Below are 23405 nucleotides of genomic sequence, written 5' to 3' on the forward strand. Positions count from 1 at the left end.
CTAACAGGGGTCTATTAGTGGTTTCTTATACCTGCATGAATAAGCAATTTTTCTATTGTGATTGTTCCAAATATAGCCCTTTAAAGATCAAAAGAAGAAAACTAAATATTGCACTTACTTTTTCTAATTCAATTAGGTAAAAGAAATTTTTGAAGCAGTTAAATATTCAATAAAATTAGACATTTATATTGAGCCTGGGCAGAGGTAAGCTGAAAATATTAATATAATATATTCAATTAGGGGCTTCCCTGGTGGCACAGTGGTTAAGAATCCGCCTGCCAATGCAGGAGACACGGGTTGGAGCCCTGGTCCGGGAAGATCCCACATGCCACGGAGCAACTAAGCCTGTGCGCCACAACTACTGAGCTTTCGCTGTAGAGCTCACGAGCCATAACTACTGAGCCCACGCGCCGCATCTACTGAAGACCATGCACTATAGAGCCCATGCTCTGCAACAAGAGAAGCCACCACAATGAGAAGCCCACACACCACAACAAAGAGCAGCCCCCGCTCGCCGCAACTAGAGAAAGCCCACGCGCAGCAACAAAGACCCAACACAGCCAAAAATCATAAACAAAAAAATAAATTAAAAAAATATATATATTCAATTAATAACTGAATTCACTACATCAGAGAATGGAACAATATTATCAGAGCAGTATAAGGGAAACTGGAGACTGTATCAACAGAACAGAACTGAAAATCAAGAAACTTGTGGTAATTATTTGAGCCCCAATAAGAAGTATATAAATATATAGCAGAATTCAAACTAGGGAAAAAACACAACTAACCTAATTCTTTGTGCACTACAGAAGTCAAAAGATCCACCCAGATGGAAGAACAATGCCATTAACAAAATGTTTATATTTCAGCTTAAGTTTAACTTCACTTATCGTATTTAGCTTCCTTTATATATAACAGTTCAAGAACATTTAAACTGTAATCTGAAAATAGAGTAATCACCACCATGTTCCCAGAATCAAGAGGACAGTATTCCTTTGTCTCTGTTGGAGGGGATCTAATCAAGAGTGCCGAAAAGTGATGAAAAAAGCAAGACTGTGTGATAACATATAAACCCTGTGGGGGAAAACAGTTTAGAACTAATATAAAAACCACAATTACTAAAATAAATAGGTTGATAATGGCACATTAAATGCTATGAACCCACCATATCTAGGTCAATAAGAATACTGATTATGAATATGATTATTGCATAAAAAATTTTAAATTCCTATTTACCTGTTGTTTCCTAAATTTTCAAGGCAACCTTCAATGAACCTCATTCGAATCTGTCTATCCGTAAACCAACATACTAAGGAACAGAGAAGTTTCTCTGCTTCATTTATTAATCCTTCAGAAAGATTAACCTACAAAAAATGTATATACATAAAGTTACTGTTTATACTGAATGCATTTTGCTGTAATTTTGTAGTCTTTTGGCTTTATTAAATAACTTACTGCATCATCATCTTGGACTATATCCCACAACAAAGTGTTTCCTTTCTTGCAAACGTTATCCAAATTAATGTCTGTTACAGCATTACTGCTGAATTGATGTTTATGAACTGTAGGTCCTGAAGGGGCAAAATATAACACACTATAGAGGAATGCAGTTGACTGAAATTGTAAAGTGAACTACAGCATTCATAAAGTTAACAAATTCAAAGTGAAGCATAACAATAAATCTCTTCTTACATCACAAGATAAAAACAAGATTAACACAGTTGCTTTATGAATGAGACAGAATAGTACTGTTTAGAGTTTGATACTACTAAAGTAAAATAAGAAAAGTTTTCCTAGCCTCTCCACTATTTCATAGCCTCCTCACTATTACTAATAAGTATGATTATTTAATGTTTTCCACATGTCAAGAGAACTGTATATAAATATTTGAAACCCAAATTAAACACTAAGAAGAAAATTTAACTGAATTAACTATATAGCCAAGGGACATTCCTCTAAATGACCTTCTGTAAAGTGTCTTATACCTAAAGATTTTTTTGAGATGATTTACTCAAAACATTCAATTAAATTCAAAGCGTCTATTATAATAATTCAGACTTTCTGACTGCCAGACTATAAATTCTCCCTAGCTGTTATATTAAGCAAAAATGCTTCTTTGTCTTTAACAGCTTTACCATGAAATTTCCCTCTTAAACTGTACATGTACTTTGATTTCATTAAAATGAGAATTATGCAACCTTCACCATAATTCCGTTTTAGAACACTTTCACCACCCTAAAGCATTCCCTCATACCTAATTACATTTAATCCTTGATCCCATTCTCGAGCCCTAGTCTGTTCTTCCATCCCCATAAATTAGCCTTTTCTAGAAATTCCATATAAATGGAATTATACAATACATATGTATACTCTTATGTCTGACTTTGTTCACTTAGCAAAATGTCTGAGGTTCATCCATGTTGAAGCACCTATCAGTAGTGTGTTCCTTTTAAATACAGAATAATATTCCATTATATGAAAATATTGTTTATATATCTACCAATTACTGAAAATTTGGATAGTTTCCAGTTTTTGTCTAATATGAATAATGCTGCCATAACACTGATGTAACCAGTCTTTGTATAGACATGTGCTTTCTTTTCTTTAGGGTAAATACTTAGAAGTGGAATTGTTGGGTCATAAGGTAAACACGTATGTTTAAAATTTGAAGAAACTGCCAAACTGTTTTCCAACACATAGGTATGGTCGCTCTTTTTAATTTTAGCCATTCTAGTAGATATGCAGTAGAATCTCATTCTGGTCTTTAATTTTAATTTCCCTAATGACTAATGATGCTAGGCATCTTTTCATGTGCTTATTAGCCATTTGTGTACCTTCTTTGGTGAAATAAATCAATTCCCAATTTTTAATTAAGTTGTCTTACTACTGAGTTGTAAAAGTTCTTATATGGTCTGGATGCAAGCCCTTTATTAGATATATGATTTGCAAATATTTCTCCCAGTTTGTAGCTTGACTTTTTAAGTTTGGGGTTTGTTTGGTTATTTGTTTTGGTATTTACTTTTTAAAATTAATTTTATTAAAATACAATGTAAATACATAATCAAGATCCAGAACATTTCTATCACCCCAAAAAGTTCTCGTGTCCCTTTACAATCAATCCCCACCACCAATCACTGAGTAGATGTCAACCATTATAAATTACTTTAGGAAATTTTAGAAGTGCATATAAATGATACACAGTATGTATTTTTCTGTCTAGCTTCATTTGCTTAGAATGTTTTTTGATATTCAGCCATGGTATTGAACGTATCAGTAGCTCTTTCCTTTTTATTCCACTGTGAATATACAACAATTTGCTTATCTACCAGTTAATTCCAGCTGAGGTTCATAAATGAAGCAGTTATGAACATTCAGGTACAAATCTTTTTGTGGACGTATGTTTTCATTTCTCTTGGGTAAATACCTAGAATAGGAATTGCTGGGTCATATGGTAAGTATAAGTTTAACTTTAAAAGAAACTGCTAAAACAGTACTCTAAACTGCCTGTACTATTTTAAGCTCCTTCCCAGAAATGTATGAGAGTTGTAGTTGCTCTGCATCCTTAGCGTCATTTGATATCAAGTCCTTAATTTTTTACCCATCCCAAATGAGTAGAAATATCCAGTTGTAGTTTTAATTTGAATTTCCCAGATGACTGTAGATATTGAACATCTTTTCATGTATTTACTGACCATTTTTATATCTTCATTTATGAATTAACTAAATTTATTCATACCTGTTGTCCATTTTTAAATTGTATTGTTTGTCTTACTGTGTTGGAAGAGTTCTCTATAGTATTAAATACACAGTAATACAAGGTAGATTTGGAGAGCATTAATACGTCTAATATTTTGCTCAATTTCTAACTTCGTATAGTAAAAAAATATGTACAATACTGAATAAAAGGAAAATGGGTTAAGAATAGAAGAATGGTGAAAATTTAATAAATATGGTATAAAATTAAATTGACCTCAATCTTAGCCCATTCATTTCTCAACAACCACAATAACAACAAAAATGTCAAAATAGGGAATTCCCTGGCAGTCCAGTGGTTAGGTCTCCGCGTTCTCACTGCTGAGGGCCTGGGTTCAGTGCCTGGTCGGGGAACTGCGATCCCGCGAGCCACGCAGCACGGCCAAAAAAAAGGGGAAAAAAAAAAAAAAGTCAAAATAACCTTATCTAGATTATACGCAAGTAACATTTGAAATCAGAAAGTTGTTGCCAAGATCCACAAATTGCATCTCTAAGTCTGATCGTGGCTTTAAAAGCATAAACCTAATCTACCTGGTTTACTTAGTTTATAATTTACTGGCATCCCAAAACCCATGTTCTAGGCTAGCAAGTGCTGATGGTATGTAACCAAGCAAGAGGTTGGATATGGACCTTTAAATTGCCAATTCTAGAACTGTTTTCCCTCTTAATTTTTCTCCCTTTCCTCCTTTATCTCCTACTATTCTTTAACCTCTTCTAACCTCGATTCTTTAGAGTTTGGTCATGTCCTATCATCTTTTTAAGACTGATTTAGAGTGATCAGAGCCATCGTTTTTTGAACATTTTCATCACCCCAGATGAAAGAAACACCTCACCGTTTAGCAGTCACCCCTCCTCTTATTTCTCCCAATCCTCACTAGCCACAGGGAACCACTAATCTCTACTTTCTATCTCTACAGATTTGCCTATCTTAGTCCTTTTATATAAATGGAATCATACAACATGTGATTCTGTGTAATCTCCTACTTTTAAGTCCTAAGATTCCTGAATATAAAATCTAATGCAGCCATGTAATTTCTCAAATACAAAGTTATAATTTTTATACATATTATTTTTTATTTCTTTTCCTTGTTAAATATCTCTTGATGGAACTGCAGCCTTCATATTCATGATGGAGTATTCATAATAATTTCATTTCCTTGGGGAAAAAAACTATAATATGAAAATTATTTGGCAAAAACATTGAAGTAACAAAACATTGACTGTTGATTCCTTTTAACAATGTGTTCTATAAATTATTCCTATTTTAAATAAAGGAATAATTTTACTTACTACAGAACCTTACCTTGACTAAGATGTTCATGGTAAATAGATGCTAAATTGGGAAGATGTTGTTGGAGATGAGATGTTAGCTCTGCATGTGAGTTAATCTGAACTAGCTCCTCTTCACACCCAGATTCTTCACCATCAAAATCAGCCATATTTTTTTCTGATTTTGCACTGACCTGGGAGCTGCTGCAACTGACATCATCTGCACTTAGCATATCATCAACCATATGACTGTAACACAGAGAGGAGTACAAAGTTAGCCATTACAAATTTAAACACACATTGTGAATCACAAAAAATATCTCTCAAAACATTTGGCACAAGTTACAACCCACTCAAGAATAAAGCTACATTTGTTTGTTAACAATATGGAATATTGACAGCTTTACAAAAAATAAAAAGCCCACAAAGTCAGCACTATATATTAATTATACAATATACCTACCTATTATCTGGCCCATCAACACACTTCACTAAAACAACTTCAAAGAGAATAATTATAGGGAAAAAAAAAAACAGTAAACTTAACTGTTAATTTTTTTATAAACTCAAATCTTAAAGTGAAACCTTAAAATTTATTTACATTTGTTCATCCAACTGCAGAATCAAATCAGATAACTACCAGGAAAAAAATTTCAATTTACAGCTGCAATCTACATGTGGTTAGTATTAACTGAGGGACTTTTAACTCAATAAACACCTATTAAGCCCTCCCTTCTAAAACATACCATACGGGGTGCTCTAAGGATGTAAAGACAAAATGATAAAAATAACACGAAGAAGAAAAGTTCAGGATTGATTTAGAGACTCACAAATGGTACCCATACACAGAGAATATGGAAATGGCTAACATAAAAAAATTAAATCATTAGGTCTTTTCAGGTAGAGGGTTGGTGTGAACACTAAAAGAGATTTACAATGTACCAAACTGAACATATTACCCTCCTCAGTTTTATGAACTAATTGCTTTGTCTTCAGTATGTCCTGGGGAGAACTCTGAATGTGCATTTCTGTAATGTCAGACCATAAACCAGTGGTTCTCAAACAGAAGGCCAAGGGGACATCTGGCAATGTCTAGAGACAATTTTTGGTTATCACAACTTGGGAGATTCCTCTAGTATGTAGGCCTAGAGGCTAGAGATGCTGCTAAACATCCATCCTACAATGCAGAGGGCAGCATCCACATTGCTGTAAATCCAAAACACAGAATTACCTGGCCCAAAACATCAATACTGCCAAGACTAAGAAACATTACTGTAAACTCATATGGGTTAATGATAAGAAAAAGGCAAAGGAAATAAAGTAGGAATATGTATGGATGTGTAGTTCTCCCAAACAACCATATTAAATTCTGAAAGGCCTGGCAAATAGTCATATCTAAGATAAATCCTGATAAACTACATACCCCTATTTCATCATTAACTCAAATATTACTACTTGCAATGACAGTAATAATAAATAGCAGCTAATATTTATTAAGTTCTTATTATGTGCCAATCATATCAGCCCATGAAATGCTCACAATAAGCCCATGAGATAGGTACTATTGTTCCTATTTTATAGATGAGAAAATGATAGTAAGAACAACTGAGTACCTTGCCCAATACTGTAACACTAGTAAATGACAGAATCACTTACTATTAAACACCATAGGTGTATTTCACAGATAATCAAAAAGCTTTATGCTGAGGCTTTATCCTTACTAATATCCTAAAATTAGAATGTGCATAAAATTTCCCTTTTCATGATCACACTTTAATGGAAGTTTCCACAAGCAATTCACTATCTACTATTAGGCAATTATTACAAGGAATTGAAGATCTAGATCTGTGTTGTCCAATACAACAGCCACTAGCCACCTGTGGCCACTGCACATGTAAAAAATGGCTGGTCTAAACGAAGATGTTAGGAGTATTAAATATACACAGATTATTGAAGACCTAGTACAAAAAAAAATTTTATTAAAAATTTTACATGGATTACATGTGGATATATGATATTTTGGAGATTACTGCTTTAAAAAAAATTTATAATTAAAATTAATCGTATCTGTTTCATCTTGCTTTTTAAAATGTACCCATTAGAAAATTAAAAATTGGGACTTTCCTTGGCGATCCAGTGGTTAAGACTCCATGCCTCCACTGCAGTGGGGCATGGGTTCAATCCCAGGTTGGGGAACTAAGATCCCGCAAACTGCAGGGCGTGGCCAAAAATAAATTAACTAATTAATGAAAATTAAAAATTACATACTTATGGCATGCATTTGCAGCTTACATTAATGGCATGCATTTGTAGCTTACATTATATTCCTATTGGACAGCACTGATCTAGAATATATTGCAATTGAATAAATATAGGCTATAATTAACTCCCTAAAGGAAATGTAAGCTGTTTTATTTTTAGGTAGACTTACCCATCGTGGTGGTGATGATGGTGGTGGTGGTGGTGGTGATGCTGTGGACCAATAAACTGCCGACAATTAAATAATTCATTCCCAATAGTCTCCCCAAGAAAGTCCCCAGTGCGTGTAATACAAGATTCCTGAGATGCTTGTGCTATATGAGCAGCATTCATTTCCCCTGAAATATCATGTTCTGGGTCTTCAGAGTGTGAACAGGCATCTAGCATTCGTATTCGATTATCTACTGATGGAACTGATTCAGTGTTAAAAACCAGGTCCTTTCCTGTTCCATTGCTTGTCCCACTTCTTTCTGATGGGCCTTGGGAATCCCCTAAGCAAATGCCTGCTTGACTTTCTAATTTCCTGTTCCGATGATCTGTACCACAACTGCTTTTAGAAGGATTATGACCATGATCGTCATCTTCATCTTCTTCTTTAAGGGCTTCAATATCTGCAATGTCTTCTGACTGTACCTCACTGCCAGGGCTCCCTGCTGACTGGCTTGCATGGCTAGAATTCACCTCATTGCTAGATCCATCACTATGTCCACTACTGCTACCAGGACCACTGCTTCCATCTTCACCACTGTTGGCAGTTTCATCAGAACTTCCCTGCATGGATTCCTATATTTAGAAACAAAAAGATTTAAATAAATATTTAAACTAGTAAGAAAAAAGTAAATGACATTAACACACTGTACTTTTTTAAAAGGCTGCCACAGTCCTGACAAACTGCATTGAACAATACAAAATGGAATTAAAAACTCAAAGAAAAGTAAAGAACCTCAATGATACTTAAAAGATAGGAAAGGCCTCAACTGGCATCATGTTTATATTCCCAGTTCAAAGGATAAACATGGTACAAACCCAAAAATCAAACAATCTCTTTTAAAGCGGGAGGAAAAAGTATTTTCATACCTCTGTATCTGAAAGTCGCTGCTGCACATGTTTGGTTCTATTAATAAGTTGCTCATCCATTTCAATGTCACTGCCTCCACTTTGGTGGGTATCGCTGTTATCACTGCTTTGAGGACTGGCTGCAGGTGACCCTATATTAAAATGATGGGGTTTTTTTACTTCTAACTTGTATTAACATGGATCTATCAGAATGTCATAATCCTTTGATTCTTTGATATACCAAAGCTTCATGCTAAGTAGCCAAAAATATAATCTGGAAATATGTTAACATTTGCCTATTATTTCTAAAGAAGATATACATGATTTCAATTAAAAGTCAGGATACTAATGATTTAAGCAAAAAGTAAGTAAGTAAGTAAGATAGATAGGTAGTCAGGATTTACATCTCCTATGCAAAATGAACTTTATGACTGTGATACAAATATATTATATAAAATTAATTAACTCTAGATGGTCATCAAAATAAAACTACAAGTCATCTTGCCATACATTTCTAAGACTCAACTTACAAGGTGATGGTGCAGCTCTTCTGAGCTCTTCGTCCTCTGAAGGAAAAGGAAAAAACAGGATGGAAATAATCTAAGTGACTGAATTTCTCTGGGGCACATATCAGTTGTTTTTATTACATAATCAACAAGATATAGGTAGGGAAACCTGCAATAATCTAAGTCCCCACCACGTGTCGTAGTACTTGTGGGTGCCTGCACAGGAAAGCCTAAGAAAAGGGTAGTATATGATGTCAGGAAACAAAAAGAGGGGTAAAGCTGATAAAGTTTTAGGAAACCCTAGAAAGCTATACATGTAAAAGCACACATAAAATACCTGAAAAGACAGAAAACTTTGAAGTAGAAAACACAGAAAGAGAAATGTATCATTATGTTCTATTCTCAAAATTATTTCTAAAAGAAATCATGTTGACTGTTTTCTAACCAAAAGCTCTAAAGCTTTTAGGAGATAGTTTTGTTTTTTTTCTTAAAAGAACACTAATGGAAGAAGATCCAGTAACTACTGAAACGTTATTGCTGTTATTTGAACAGTAAACCAAAGACATGAGCTAACCCCAATTTATTAACGTTTTAAGAAAACCAACACCTCCCTTTCCAACTTATTTCAAAATTGAGATTAAACTGAAACTAATTTGCAGAAACTGCTTCAAATTTGAGTTATAAGCTATGAACAACTTACTTCAAATTACATTATACTTTACTAACCTTTCTTATTTCCAATGGGAAGATTAGTGTTTAGTAAAGATGCAAAAGAACTCTGTTTAGATAGCTGGGCCTTAGCTGCTAGCGCATTATTCCACAATGCTTTAATTAACATCGATGCCAAGTACAGTGTCTTTAAAAAAAAAAAAAAAAAAAAAGAGGAGAGGTTGAAATTAGAGGTTTTAGGAAATACAGTAATAAACTACAAGTTAAATGATCTGAATCACAAATAAATTTTCACTTTACCAAAAAAAAAACAAACATTATGTTTTGAATGAATTACCTGTTCAGTATGAACACTTGGTTCAAGAGCTGAGACCAGATTAAGAAGATGTCTAAGTGGTACTGGATCCAAATTCTTGATGAGTGAAGGAAATAAGTCATGTATATACCGACTACAGTGTTTCAGCTAGAAAATAAAAGTAGAGACAATAGTCAAAAATAATCACACTACATAAATAAATAACCTGACACCAAAAAAGTTATATAAGCTTAAACGTGAAGAAGCTGGCTAGTACACTGATATTTTTTAATATATTAGTAAAATGTTAATTACCAAATGTCATAAATTGCAGTACATAAAATTGTGAAAATAAAATTCCACTTAAGCAGAACTTCACTTTATCCAAGCAAACCACAAGCATAATTTTTTAACCTCAAGAAAGAAGCCTGCAATAAATAGTTTCTGGAATCCAAGTATAAAAAAGGATTCCAATTAAATTTAGGAACATATCACTAATATAAAAACAAGTTAAATAGTTAATTAAAATGTAGGCAATAAAAAATAAAATAAATTACAATTAGGAGAGAAAACCAAATAAACATTATTTTTTAAGTGTACAGTGGACCCTTGAACAACATAGGTTTAAATTGTGTGCACCCACTTATACAAGTTTGTTTTGTTTTTTTTCCACTAAATACATACTACAGTACTATATGATCCACAGATATGGAACTGTGGATACAGAAGGCTAACTGTAAAGTTACACATGGATTTTCGACTGTGCAGAGAGCAGGCGTCCCTAATCCCCATGTTGATCAAGGGTTGACTGTATTATATCTCTCACATTAAGTGGTTATAAAGTATTTATATAACATGGTCATTAATTGAAAAACAGTACAAAATAGAAACCCCTTTATAATCAAGGTCTACATAATATACACTAGGAAAGTCTCCTTTGTTATACTAAACAGAATTACGTAAATATGAGGGAAAATATAATATTTACAAAGATATGACTACTAAATATTACAATGTCATGTAAAATAAGCATCTTTTACAGCTACAAAGTTGCTAACTGCTAAATCAAGATACAGCAACAAATCTGACTTGGTCAGAAATACCCAGTTTCAGGACTCCAAAGGTAAAATGTATCCTACTTATCTACAATACATAAAAAGTCTATAAGAAAATGTAGATTTTTCTATTCTAAAACACTGACTTTTATATTTTTCAGGTATAAATCATATAAACTCTCTTCTACTGCATAATCTTATCAGGATAAATATACACAACCTAATTTTGAAACAGAAGGTAAAATAAAATAACACTGGAAGAATTCCTCTATGTTGAGGTAACTTCTAATAAACTACACTATTTACTTCAATGCTACTATTAAATTCAACAGTGTTCTTTACACAACTGCAGTACTTTAAGACCAAAAACATCATTTGATTTTGAGAAATGAATCATCAATTATAAGTCTGGTGATTTTATAGATCTCACCTAAGAATATTTTAATATAGTATTAATTAACATTATAATTGGACTGTACTAACAGTTTATACTTGCTTTTTGTCAAGAAGTAACTATTAGATTTACACTTTTCCTAATGAAAATGTGATTAAAACATACTGTGTGATAAATTCCTGATTTGTACCAGTGTAAATATTAATAAAATGGGATTTTCATAATAGATATAATTTTGGTTATTTTTAAGTAACAAGACCCATAAAATATAATTATGTAATCCTGTAACTGAGGCAAAAGACACATAAGGCTCTTTTCAAGATGCACTTTATGAAGACACATCCAAAAGTCAGGAAAAAAATATTAAGATTGACGGCTTTAGTTCCTGGTAAAAATGGCAGTGTGGAGTTGGTTCACAGACTCTTCTTAACTAGTTATTGAAAAGAAAAGAGAAGAAAAGAATGTCAGAGAAGATGGCAGAGCAGGAAGTGCCAGGAATCCAGCTCTGTACCTAGAAAGCAACTGTACTACTGGCAGAAACTGTCTTATGTAACTATTCTGAAACTCTGGAATAGCCAATTTGAACTCTTGTGCTCCCAAAGGAAAGCTTGGCTGGTAAATTGTTGTTAATGTTGGCCAATTTCAGCCTTCAGTGTGATAGCAGCTACCCATTTCCTACTCCTTGACCCTATGGCAGGCAGCTGTGGGGACAGCAATATGTGACTCTGGTACAGTTTGTTGGAGCCATGGGTGGGCAATAATGATCCTGTGCAAATAATAATGTCCAAATAACAAACTTCTGTGTTGTGAATTCGTATTACTACATCTGATGGGTGAGGTGCAGGCACAGAGGTTAGCTGCCATTGTTTCAACCCAAATCAGCAAGAGTGACTACTGGGGGAATTAAAGGAGCCACACCAGGGTTTTTTTAAGACACTCAATAACAACCAAATATGTAGAACAATTTAGAAAGGTACTGCACATTCCCAGGGAAAGACACAGCTCAGAAAAATACCTGAAAAGACCATGAGCTTTCACATTAGATCATTTTTAGTCTAGGGATCAATTAAAAAAGAACAAATTCTGAGAAAAGAAGAGAATCTCTTTTCCAAAGTTACCGTATTATAAAATTCAATGTTTTCAACCAAAAGAAGAAGAAAACCAACACAAAGTATAAAAAGAAACAGGAAAATATGGCCCATCCAAATAAATAAAATATATCAACACAAATGTACCCATCATTTGTAGAATGCTCACCCATAGGAATTACTAGACAAACACCTTAAAACACCTACCCTTAAAGATGTTAAAAGAGCTAAAGGAAAAGGACGAAGGCAGGAAAACAATGCATGAACAAAATGAGAATATCATTAAAAAGACAGAAATTATAAAAAGGAACCAAAAAGAAATGCTGAAAAGTAAAATAACTGAAATAAAAAATACACTAGAGGGGCTCAAAGGCAGATCTGAGCAAGCAGAAGAATAAGCAAACTTGAAAACAGGACAACTGAAGAAAATAGGACAACTGAAATTACTGAATCTAAGGAAGAGAAAGAAAAAACAATGAAGAAAAGTGAAGAGAGTCTAAGGGACCTGTGGGACACCACCCAGTCTACCAACACACTCGTTGTAGAAATCCCAGAGGAAAAGAAAGGTAGACAAAGTATATTTAAAGAAATAATGGCCAAAAGCTTCTCAACTTGAGGAAAGACGTAAGTCTACAAATCCAAAAAGTTCAACACACTCTCAGTAGGATAAACTCAGAGAGTTATACCAAGAGATATTATAATCGAACTGTTAAAAGCCAAAGACAATAAAATAATCGTGAAAGCAGGAAGAGATAATAAGCAATTCACATAAAACAGGTACTCAATAAGACTATCAGCCAATTTCTAATTACAAACCTTGGAAGCCAGAGGAAGAAGGATGATATATTAAAGGGTGAGAGAAAAAACTTTCAACTGAGAATTCTACAATTGGCAAAATCTGTCCTTAAATAATGAGAAATTAATACATTTCCAGATAAACAAAACTAGACCTACAACTAGACCTGCCCTGCAAGAAATGCAACAGGAAGTCCTTCAGAATAAAATGAAAGGAAGCTAGACAAGAGTGAAGAAATAAACATCTCTGATAAAGGTAAATATATAGATAATTAAAAGCTAGTATTGGGGCTTCCCTGGTGGCACAGTGGTTGAGAATCCGCCTGCCAATGCAGGGCACACGGGTTCGAGCCCTGGTCTGGGAAGATCCCACATGCCGCAGAGCAACTAGGCCTGTGAGCCACAATTACTGAGCCTGCGCGTCTGGAGCCTGTGCTCCGCAACAAGAGAGGCCGCGATAGTGAGAGGCCCGCGCACCACGATGAAGAGTGGCCCCCACTTGCCGCAACTAGAGAGCCCTCGCACAGAAACGAAGACCCAACACAGCCATAAATAAATAAATAAATAAATAACCCAAAAAAGTTAAAAAAAAAAAAAAATTCTGGGAGAATAGAACAGCAACAACAACAACAACAAAAAAGCTAGTATTATTATAGTTTTCATTTCTAACTCCATTTTTTAATTCCTACATGATTTAAAGAACAAAAACAAGAAAAATTATTCTTCTACACAATTGGGCACAAATTATATAAAACTGCAATCTTTGATATTAATAACAAAATAAGGGGGATGGAGCTGTACAGAAACAAAGTTTTTGTATGGTAGTTAAGTTGGCATAAATTCAAATTAGATTGTAAGAACTTCAATACGTCAAATGTAATTACCACTTTACACACAAAATATCTATAAAATACACACAAAAGGAAGTGAGAAGGTAATCAAAATATTTCACCACAAAAAAATCAACTAAAAAAAGAAGGCAGTAATGGAGGAAAATAATGGACAAAAATACTATAAAGACCTATAAAAAACAAAAAGAAAAATGGCAGAATGAAATTCCTCTTTGAGTAATTACTTTAAATATAAATGGTTTGGGGAGAGAGATAAATGAGGAGTTTGGGGATTGAAATATACACAGTACTATATATAAAATAGATAATTAAAAAGGACCTACTGTATCGCACAGGGAACTATACTCAATATCTTATAATAACCTAAAATGGAAGAGAATTTTAAAATATATATATTTATATATATGTATAACTGAATCACTTTGCTGTACACTTTGCTGAAACTAACACAACACTGTAAATCAACTATATTTCAATAAAAATGTTTTAAAAATAAATAAATGGTTTAAACACTCCATTCAAAAGACAAAGAACAGCAGAATGGATTAAAAAACATGATACAAATATACGATGTCCTTAAGAGATTCATTTTACATCCAAAGACACAAACTGGAGAGGATGGAAAAAGATATTCCATGTAAATAATGAGCAAAAGAAAGCTGGGCTGACCATACTAAAATCAAGTAGTTTAAATTTTTTAAAAGTTACTAGAAAAAGAAGAATTATCACATACTCCAACAACCCCACTCCTGGGTATATATCCAAGAGAGTTAAAAGTGGGATTTCAAAGAGATATTTCCACACCCATGTTCACTACAGCATTACTTACAGCAGCTAAGATGTGAAAGCAGCACAAATGCCCATCAACAAATGAATGTATAAATACAATGTGGCACATACATACAACAGAATATAATTCAGCCAAAAAGGGGAGGAAATCCTGTCACATGCCACAACATGGGTGAACATGGTGAACATGGGTGAACTTTGAGGACATTATGCTGAGTGAAATAAGTCAGTCACAAAAGGACAAATACTACAGGATTCCACTAATATGAAATATATAGACAGAATGATGGAAGCAGAGTCAAATGATGGATACCAGGAGATGTGAGGAAAGAGAATTGGGAGTTGTTGTTCAATGGGTGCAGGTTTTCAGTTTTGGAAGACGAAAAAGTTCTAGAGATCTGTTACATAACAATATGAATATAATTAACACCATTAGAATTTTTAAATGGTTCAGAGGGTAAATTTCATGGGGTTTTTTCCCTACCACAGTTAAAGATTTTTTTAAAAAAAGGTTAACAGAGACAAAAGGTAACATCATTCATTAATAAAAGGTTCACTATAGCAAGAATATATAATAAACACTGAAGCAAAAATTGACAGAAATTAAGGGAGAAATAGAAAGTTCTACAATAATAGTTGTAGATGTCAATAACCCACTTCAATAATGGATAAAACAACTAGACAGAAGAAAAGAAAGGAAAGAGAAAACTCGTAGAGCACAATAAACCAATTAAACCTAACAGACATATAGAGAGAACACTCCACACAACAGCAGAAAACATTATTTTCTAAAGAATGTATTCTTCTCTAAAATACAGTTTTCCAGGACAGACCATATGTTAGGCCACAAAACAAGTCTCAACAGATTTAAAAAGACAGATATCATACAAAGTGTTTTCTCTGGCCACAAAAAGATGAAGTTAAGAAATCAATACTAGAAGGAAAACTAGAAATTTCACAAATACATGGAAATTAAATAATACATTCTTAAACAACCAATAGGTCAAAGAAAAAAATGACAAGGGAAATCAAAATATTTAGCAACAAATGACTTGAAAAAACAACAAAACAAAATACATGGGATGCAAAAAAGCACTGCACAGAAATTTATTAAATGTAAATGTAAATTTTAAAAGATCTAATTATCAACAACCTAACTTTATCATGTAAGGAACTAGAAAAATAATAAACTAAACCCAAAGCTAAGAAGAAGGGAAATAATAAAGATGAGAACACAGATAAATAAAATACAGATTAGGAAAACAATTTTTAAAAATTAACAAAACCAATAGCTGGTTCTTCTAAAGATTAACAAAATAACAAACTTTTTGCTAGACTGACTAAAAAATATTTTTAGAAGAGGAGAGAGAAGATGTAAATAGCTAAAATCAGAAATGAAAGTGGGATATTACTACCAAACTTAGAGGTTAAAAAAAAAAATTATAAGAAAATACCATGAACAACTGTATGCCAAAAAAAATTCCTTACAAATTACCTAAATTGACTCAAGAAGAAAAGGGAAATGTCAATAGAGCTTTAACAAGAGACTGAGTCAGTAATCAACCTCCCAACAAAGTACTAAAATACATGGTCTTAACTAGTGAACTCTACCAAACATTTATAGAAAAATTATTGCCAATCCTTCTCAAACCCTCCCCCCAAACTGAAGAGAATGAAATACTTCCTAACTCATTCTATGAGACTAGCACTGACCTGATACCAAAGCCTTCATAAGAATAGAAAATCACAGAGCAATATCTCTTTCAATGATACTAAAGTTCTCCACAAAATATTAGCAAATCAAATACAATTGCATATTAGCAAATCAAATACAACTGCATACTAAAAGAATTTTCACTGTGACCAAGTGAGATTTACTCCAGGAATACAAGGGTAGTTCAATAAGAAAAACACTTACTGTAATACATCCTATTAATAGAAAGAAGGAAAAAAGCCACATAATCTTCTCAACTGATGCAGAAAAGGCAACTGACAAAAATCCAACACCTTTTCATGACAAAAACTCTCAGAACTTTAAGAATAAAGAAAATTTCCACAGCTAACATCACACTCAGTACCCAATGACTGAAAAAATTTCCCCTAGGATCAGGAACAAGACAATGATGCTCGCATTCATCACTGCCATTCAACACTACATAGAAATTCTAGCCAGAGATATCAGACCACAAAAATAAATAAATAAATAAAGAGCAAATCAATTGGAAAGGAAGATGTAAAACTATTCATAAATGACATGATTTTATATATATAGAAAGCTAGTAGAGCTAATAAGCAAATTCACAAAGTTATACAGTACAAGCTCAACAAGCAAAATTCAGCTGTTTCTATATACCAGCAGTGAAACACCTGACAAGAAATTTAAGATAGCAATTCCATTTACAATAGCATAAAAAGAATAAATACTTAGAAATGAAACAAAGTAGGTGAAAGACCTGTACAGTGAAAACTACAAAACACGACTCAAAGAAATTAAAGATTTAAATAAATGGAAAGACATCCTATGTTCATGAATAGGAAGACTTAACACTGTTAATACTACCTAAAGCAATCTACAGATTCATCACAATCCCTATCAAAATTCCAAGAGCCTTTTGGCAGAAATGGAAAATCCAGTGCTCAAATTCATACGGAATTGGAAGGAGTTCTGAAAAGCCAAAAACAATCTTCAAAAAAAAGACTTTGAAACACAACAAAAATAATTAAAACAGTGTGGCAATGGTGTAAGGACAAACATATATAACAATGGAGTAGAATAGAGAACCCAGAAATATAACCTCACATAAATGGTCAAATGATTTTTCACCAGTGCCAAGACCATTCAATGGAGAAAGGACGGTATTTTCAAAAAAAAAAAAAAAAAAAAAAATGGTGCTCAGAAAACTGGATACTCACATGCAAAAGAGTTAATATAGACCTTTACCTTATCCCACACACAAAAATTAACTCAAAATGGATCAAAGAGCTAAACTCAGGACATATATAAAACTCTTTTAAGAAAACACTGGATAAAATCTTCACAACATTCGATTTGACAATGGTTTCACTTGTATGACACCAAAAACAGGCAACAAAAGAAAAAATATATAATAAATCAGACTTCATCAAAATTAAGACTTTTTTTTTTGGCTGTGTCAGGTCGGGTCTTAGTTGTATCACATGGGATCTTCATTGAGGCATGCAGAATCTTTCGTTGCGGCGAGAGGTTTCTTCGTTGCAGCGCTCGGGCTTCTCTCTAGTTGTGGCGTGCAGGTTTTTTCTCTCTCTAGTTATGATGTGCAGGCTCCAGGGCATGTGGGCTCTGCAGCTGTGGTGCATAGGCTCCAAAGTGCATGTGCTCCGTAGTTTGCGGCACTCAGGCTCTCTCACTGAGGCGGGCAAGCTCAATAGTTGCAGCATGCAGGCTTGGCTGTCCCACAGCATGTGGGACCTTAGTTCCCTGACAAGGGATTGAACCCACGTCCCCTGCATTGCAAGGCAGATTCTTTACCACTGAACCACTAGGGAAGTCCCCAAATTAAGACTTTTTTGTGCATCTAAGGATACTTTCAAGAAAGCAAAACACAACTTACAGAGCTGGAGAAAATATATGCAGATTACATATCTGATAAGAGATTAATATCCAGACTATATAAAGTACTCCTAAAACTTAACAAAAACTCTCAAACCACCCAATTCAAGAACAGGCAAAGGATAAACATTTCTGGGACTTCCCTGGGGGCGCAGTGGTTAAGAATCCGCCTGCCAATGCAGGGGGCACGGGTTCGAGCCCCGTGCTGGGAAGATCCCACAAGTTGCTGAGCAACTAAGCCCGTATGCCATGACTAATGAGCCTGCGCTCTAGAGCCCACAAGCCACAACTACTGAGCCCACGTGCCACAACTGTTGAAGCCCGCGCGCCTAGAGCCTGTGCTCCGCAACAAGAGAAGCCACTGCAATGAGAAGCCCACGCATCGCAAGGAAGAGTAGCCCCTGCTAGCCAGTAGAGAAGAGCCCGTGTGCAGCAACAAAGACCCAATGCAGCCAAAAATAAATTAATTTTTTTAAAAAAAAAGGATAACTATTTCTCCGAAGAAGATGCACAAATGGCCAATAAGCACATGAAAGGCTGCTCAACATCATTAGTTATTAAAATGCAAATAAATGCAAATTATAACCACAATTAGATACCACTTCACAGCTACTAGGATGGCTAAATTTTTTTAAAAAGACATAAGAAGTGTTGACAAGGATGTGAAGTAATTAGAACCTGCCTGTATTGCTGCTGGGATGTAAGATACTGCAGTTGCTACAGAGGTTTGGTGGTTTCTAAAAAGGTTAAACCTAGATTTACCATATGACCCAAAAGTTCTACCCTGAGGTACATATACAGATGAACTGAAAGCAGAGATTCAAACATGTATTTGTACATCCATGTTCATAGAAGTAATTATCTACAATAAACATCCAAAAGGTGGAATTGATTCAAATGTCCATTGATGGATAAATGGATCTAAGTGTGGTATATACATACAATGGAATATTATTTATCATAAAAAGAAAAATTTTATATATGCTATAACATGGATGAACCCTGAAAAAACCATGTTTAGTAAAATAAGCCAGAAACAGACAAATATTGCATGATTCCATCAAATGAAGTACCTAGAATAGGCAAGTTCATACAGACACATGTAGAATGGAGGAAACCAGAAGCCCCCTGGGAAGGAGGAATGGAGAGTTATTGTTCAACAGGTACAGAGTTTTTACTGGGGATGATGTCAAAGTTTTGGATACAGACAAATGATGGTTAAAAAAACACTGTGAATGTATTTAATGCCACTGAACTGTACACTTACGAATGGTTAAAATGGTAAATTATTGGTTAATTATGTTGTATACATTTGTACCACAATAAAAAAGTTTTAAATAAAGGAAAAAATATATGTTAAAGGCCATCAACCAAAAACTCAAAACAAGTTAAAAAGAAAAACCCTCATGGGATTAATGAACACCTGAACATGAGAGAAATATTCTACCAACAAAAAATGATAGGATATTGTCTTTGTAAAATATTAAAAATAAAAGTTGTTTGTTCAGAAAACGACTACTCTTCATGTATACTACACAGTTCTGATGGAAAACAAAAGAGTGGCTCTAGTAATATGACATTCAATCAAACCCTTCAAGTACAAAGAAATCAGACATCTCAAGTGTGTAGAAACCCAGAACAAAATATCCATAAATTTCTCTTCAGAGACCGGGGGGGTAATCGAGAGGACAGGACTGCCAGTTGATCTTTGAACTGAAACTGGGCAAGCAGCAGCTCCTCACTACCCTCCATCATTGGAATATATGTTCGGCCAGCCTGCCATTCCCAAAGTGGGAGCTACTACAAGGACATAACCTTGAGAGAGAAAGAGAGTAAGGTGTTGAGACCATCTGGATAGTATTTGTGCCTAAACCCAATTAAGGCCTCTTTTATAAACTTGTAAGATTTGACAGGTGAGTACAGAGATCTACTCATCTTGCAGCCACTGAAGACAAGCCTCATAAGTTAAGTTCCCTTGCTTATTAAACCTGCCACCTACCAATCTGCAGTGATCTCTGCCTCTTTCTTCAGTTTCTCCCTGACCTCTGTGTACAGGGGCAGTTTACAAACCAACAAGGGAAAACAAAAGTCTACTCTGTGAATTCTACAAGAATAAACACAAATTAACCCTGGAATAAGGAAAAACGAATGAGAAAAACAGGAATGAAGGAAAAGAATATGTGGTAAATCATATACCTAAATACAAAATGAATATTAAACAACTGTGGAAATTATGGTTTATAGTATAGAACTTAAAAGTTACATAGCTTGATAAATAAAAATAACATAATAAAAACTGCAAGTGGAAAATGAGAAGAGAAAAATGATGAGAATTTCCTCATCTTCCACAGAGGAAAATCAATCATTACTGTATTTTAGAATGAAAAGAAACAAACCCACAAAGAAAATAAGCATCAATAACAGGTATGAGAGACTTCCCTGGGGGTACAATGGTTAAGACTCCGTGCTCCCAATGCAGGGGGCACAGGTTAGATCCCTGGTCAAGGAACTAAGATCCGTATGCCGCAGAGTGCAGCCAAAAAAAAAAATTACTATTAATAATAATAGATATGAGATTTCAACAAATTTCTGAATGACTGAAATGAATAGGAATACATTTTTTTAAAAATAAATTTATTTATTTATTTTTGGCTGTGTTGGGTCTTCGTTTCTGTGCAAGGGCTTTCTCTGGTGGCGGCGAGCAGGGGCCACTCTTCACCGCGGTGCGCGGGCCTCTCACTATCGTGGCCTCTCTTGTTGCGGAGCAGAGGCTCCAGATGCGCAGGCTCAGTAGCTGTGGCCCAAGGGCCCAGTTGCTCCGCAGCATGTGGGATCCTCCCAGACCAGGGCTCGAACCCGTGTCCCCTGCACTGGCAGGCAGATTCCCAACCACTGCGCCACCAGGGAAGCCCTGGGAATACATTTTTAAATGTACACGTAGAGAAAGCTGTAGCTCAGAATAATTTGTGAGTGAGCTGCAGAGGAGATAGGTCTATCTTCCCACTGGAACTGGGAAAATTTCTGAACTCATCTGAGTACCAGATGTGATGGACAGCAGGAGTGAGACATGAACATGAAATCCTCTGTTTTCTCATTCCTTCCTCTGTTTCCCATTCCCAGGAGTCCATCTGACAGCTGTAATGGAAAAATATTTCACAACACCCAAGAACATCTAGGCCACTTACCAGTCGTCTTCCTTAAGTATGGATAGCAAAGGCATATGGAAAGACCCAACAACATAAAAGAAAGAATACAGTATAGACAAGAGGTTTGAATACATAATACAAGAAGGAATCATCATTCATATTAACAGTTCCTAAAAAAGCAGGAATGAATAGAATTCAAATCATAAGATGTAACATAGAGGCAGATACTGCAGTGGTCAGATTATAATTCAAGTACAATCATAACTTCACATGCTGACAGTATGCAATGTCTCATAAAGCAGTAATCTAAATGTGTGTACAAATATACATGCAGAAGCTAATAACCAACAGAGTGTATATCAGCATTTCTAAAATTAGTCATCACATAAACCCTTTGAGGATCTGATGAAAATTATGAACTACTTCACCTCAAAACATACATAATGCACAATTGAATCAGATGATATTTAAGTTCCTTCTAAATCCTAGGGAATTTTACTTCTGTCATTGAGACATGAAAATCTATTCCCAAAAAGCTATTAGCTGCATTTTAAGATAAGATTATTATCTCAGGAAGTTACATAAATTTATGTATAAGTTCTTCAAATATGGAAAGCATTTAACAATAAATTCCAATACAGTGGAAAGATTCTGAAGTTTATTTATTTATTTTTTAAAAAATTTATTTATTTATGTATTTATTTTTGGCTGTGTTGTGTCTTCGTTTCTGTGCGAGGGCTTTCTCTAGTTGTGGCAAGTGGGGGCCACTCTTCATCGCGGTGCGCGGGCCTCTCACTATCGTGGCCTCTCTTGTTGCGGAGCACAGGCTCCAGACGCGCAGGCTCAGTAGTTGTGGCGCACGGGCCTAGTTGCTCCGCGGCATGTGGGGTCTTCCCAGACCAGGGCACGAACCCGTGTCCCCTGCATTGGCAGGCAGATTCTCAACCACTGCACCACCAGGGAAGCCCCTAAAGTTTATTTTTTTGATGTCCTATGACTAAAAGATTTTATGGTGAAAGGGTATGAAGAGGGAGATGTAGAGAGGTAACTCAGTCAAACCAGAATAATAAGTAATTTTAAATGGCAGAGAAAGTCATTTAAATGTCTAAATGTTTACTGTAACTTTATATACTAGTTTTTATATGTACTGAAAAATTAATAAACACATGTAAAATTTTCACAGTCTACATAAACGTAGACAATAAAAGTCTCCCACCTATCTCAGGTCACGTCCCCAAAAGCAAACCTGTGAAATTTTCTTGTCCGTTTTTCCAAAATAGTTCCAGACAGTCACAAGTACAAAGAGTACATATACGTGTATGTACATCCCCTCTTTATAACTGTTCTAATACGCAGTGAAAGAATACACTGTGTACTTGCTGTTTTCTCTTAATAAAATAACTACTATTTTAGATAAAATAATAGATATTTAATAAATAGTGTTTAATAAAAATATTTCTTGGAGGTTTTCCACATGAGCATAATACAGCAACTTCAGTCCTTCTCATGGCCACAGAACATTCTATTAAACAGATGTCCCAAAACTTATTTAACTAGCCCTACAGTGACAGACATTCGTGATCTACTAGTGTAGTTAATGTTGTATCAAACATCTTCATGTACATGTATCTAGAGTATAAATTACCAGAAAGAGAACTGCTATATTGTTCTCCTAAAGCTATACCACACTCTGGTCAATACAGTGTATTGTTAAACATAATGAGAATTACCCAATACATGAAAATGCTATTATGTTAGCTGAACTTACGTTTAATTAAAATCAAAGATAAGCATTTTTCAAATATTTATAAACCACTTTTTTTTTTCCAATCAATTTCCCGTTTATCACCTTTTGTCTTTTTTCTCCTTGGATTCCAATATAAGAGTT

General features: G+C 34.6%; 1 protein-coding gene across 3 annotated transcripts in view; it reads right to left on the reverse strand.

Moving 5' to 3' along the window:
- The window catches only part of USP34 (ubiquitin specific peptidase 34), a 240766-nt gene that overhangs the window by 121747 nt on the left and 95614 nt on the right, over window positions 1-23405 (reverse strand). For all 3 annotated transcript variants that reach the window (XM_061168549.1, XM_061168548.1, XM_061168547.1), the window contains exons 11-18: window positions 9853-9978; window positions 9573-9702; window positions 8871-8906; window positions 8362-8492; window positions 7457-8067; window positions 5060-5274; window positions 1459-1574; window positions 1240-1367 (exon numbers count right to left, since the gene is read on the reverse strand). In XM_061168549.1, the coding sequence (XP_061024532.1) occupies window positions 1240-1367; window positions 1459-1574; window positions 5060-5274; window positions 7457-8067; window positions 8362-8492; window positions 8871-8906; window positions 9573-9702; window positions 9853-9978 (1493 nt within the window). The remainder of the gene's footprint in view (window positions 1-1239; window positions 1368-1458; window positions 1575-5059; window positions 5275-7456; window positions 8068-8361; window positions 8493-8870; window positions 8907-9572; window positions 9703-9852; window positions 9979-23405) is intronic.

The sequence above is a fragment of the Eubalaena glacialis genome, chromosome 14 (assembly GCF_028564815.1).
Source record: "Eubalaena glacialis isolate mEubGla1 chromosome 14, mEubGla1.1.hap2.+ XY, whole genome shotgun sequence".
NCBI classification, from domain to species: domain Eukaryota; kingdom Metazoa; phylum Chordata; class Mammalia; order Artiodactyla; family Balaenidae; genus Eubalaena; species Eubalaena glacialis.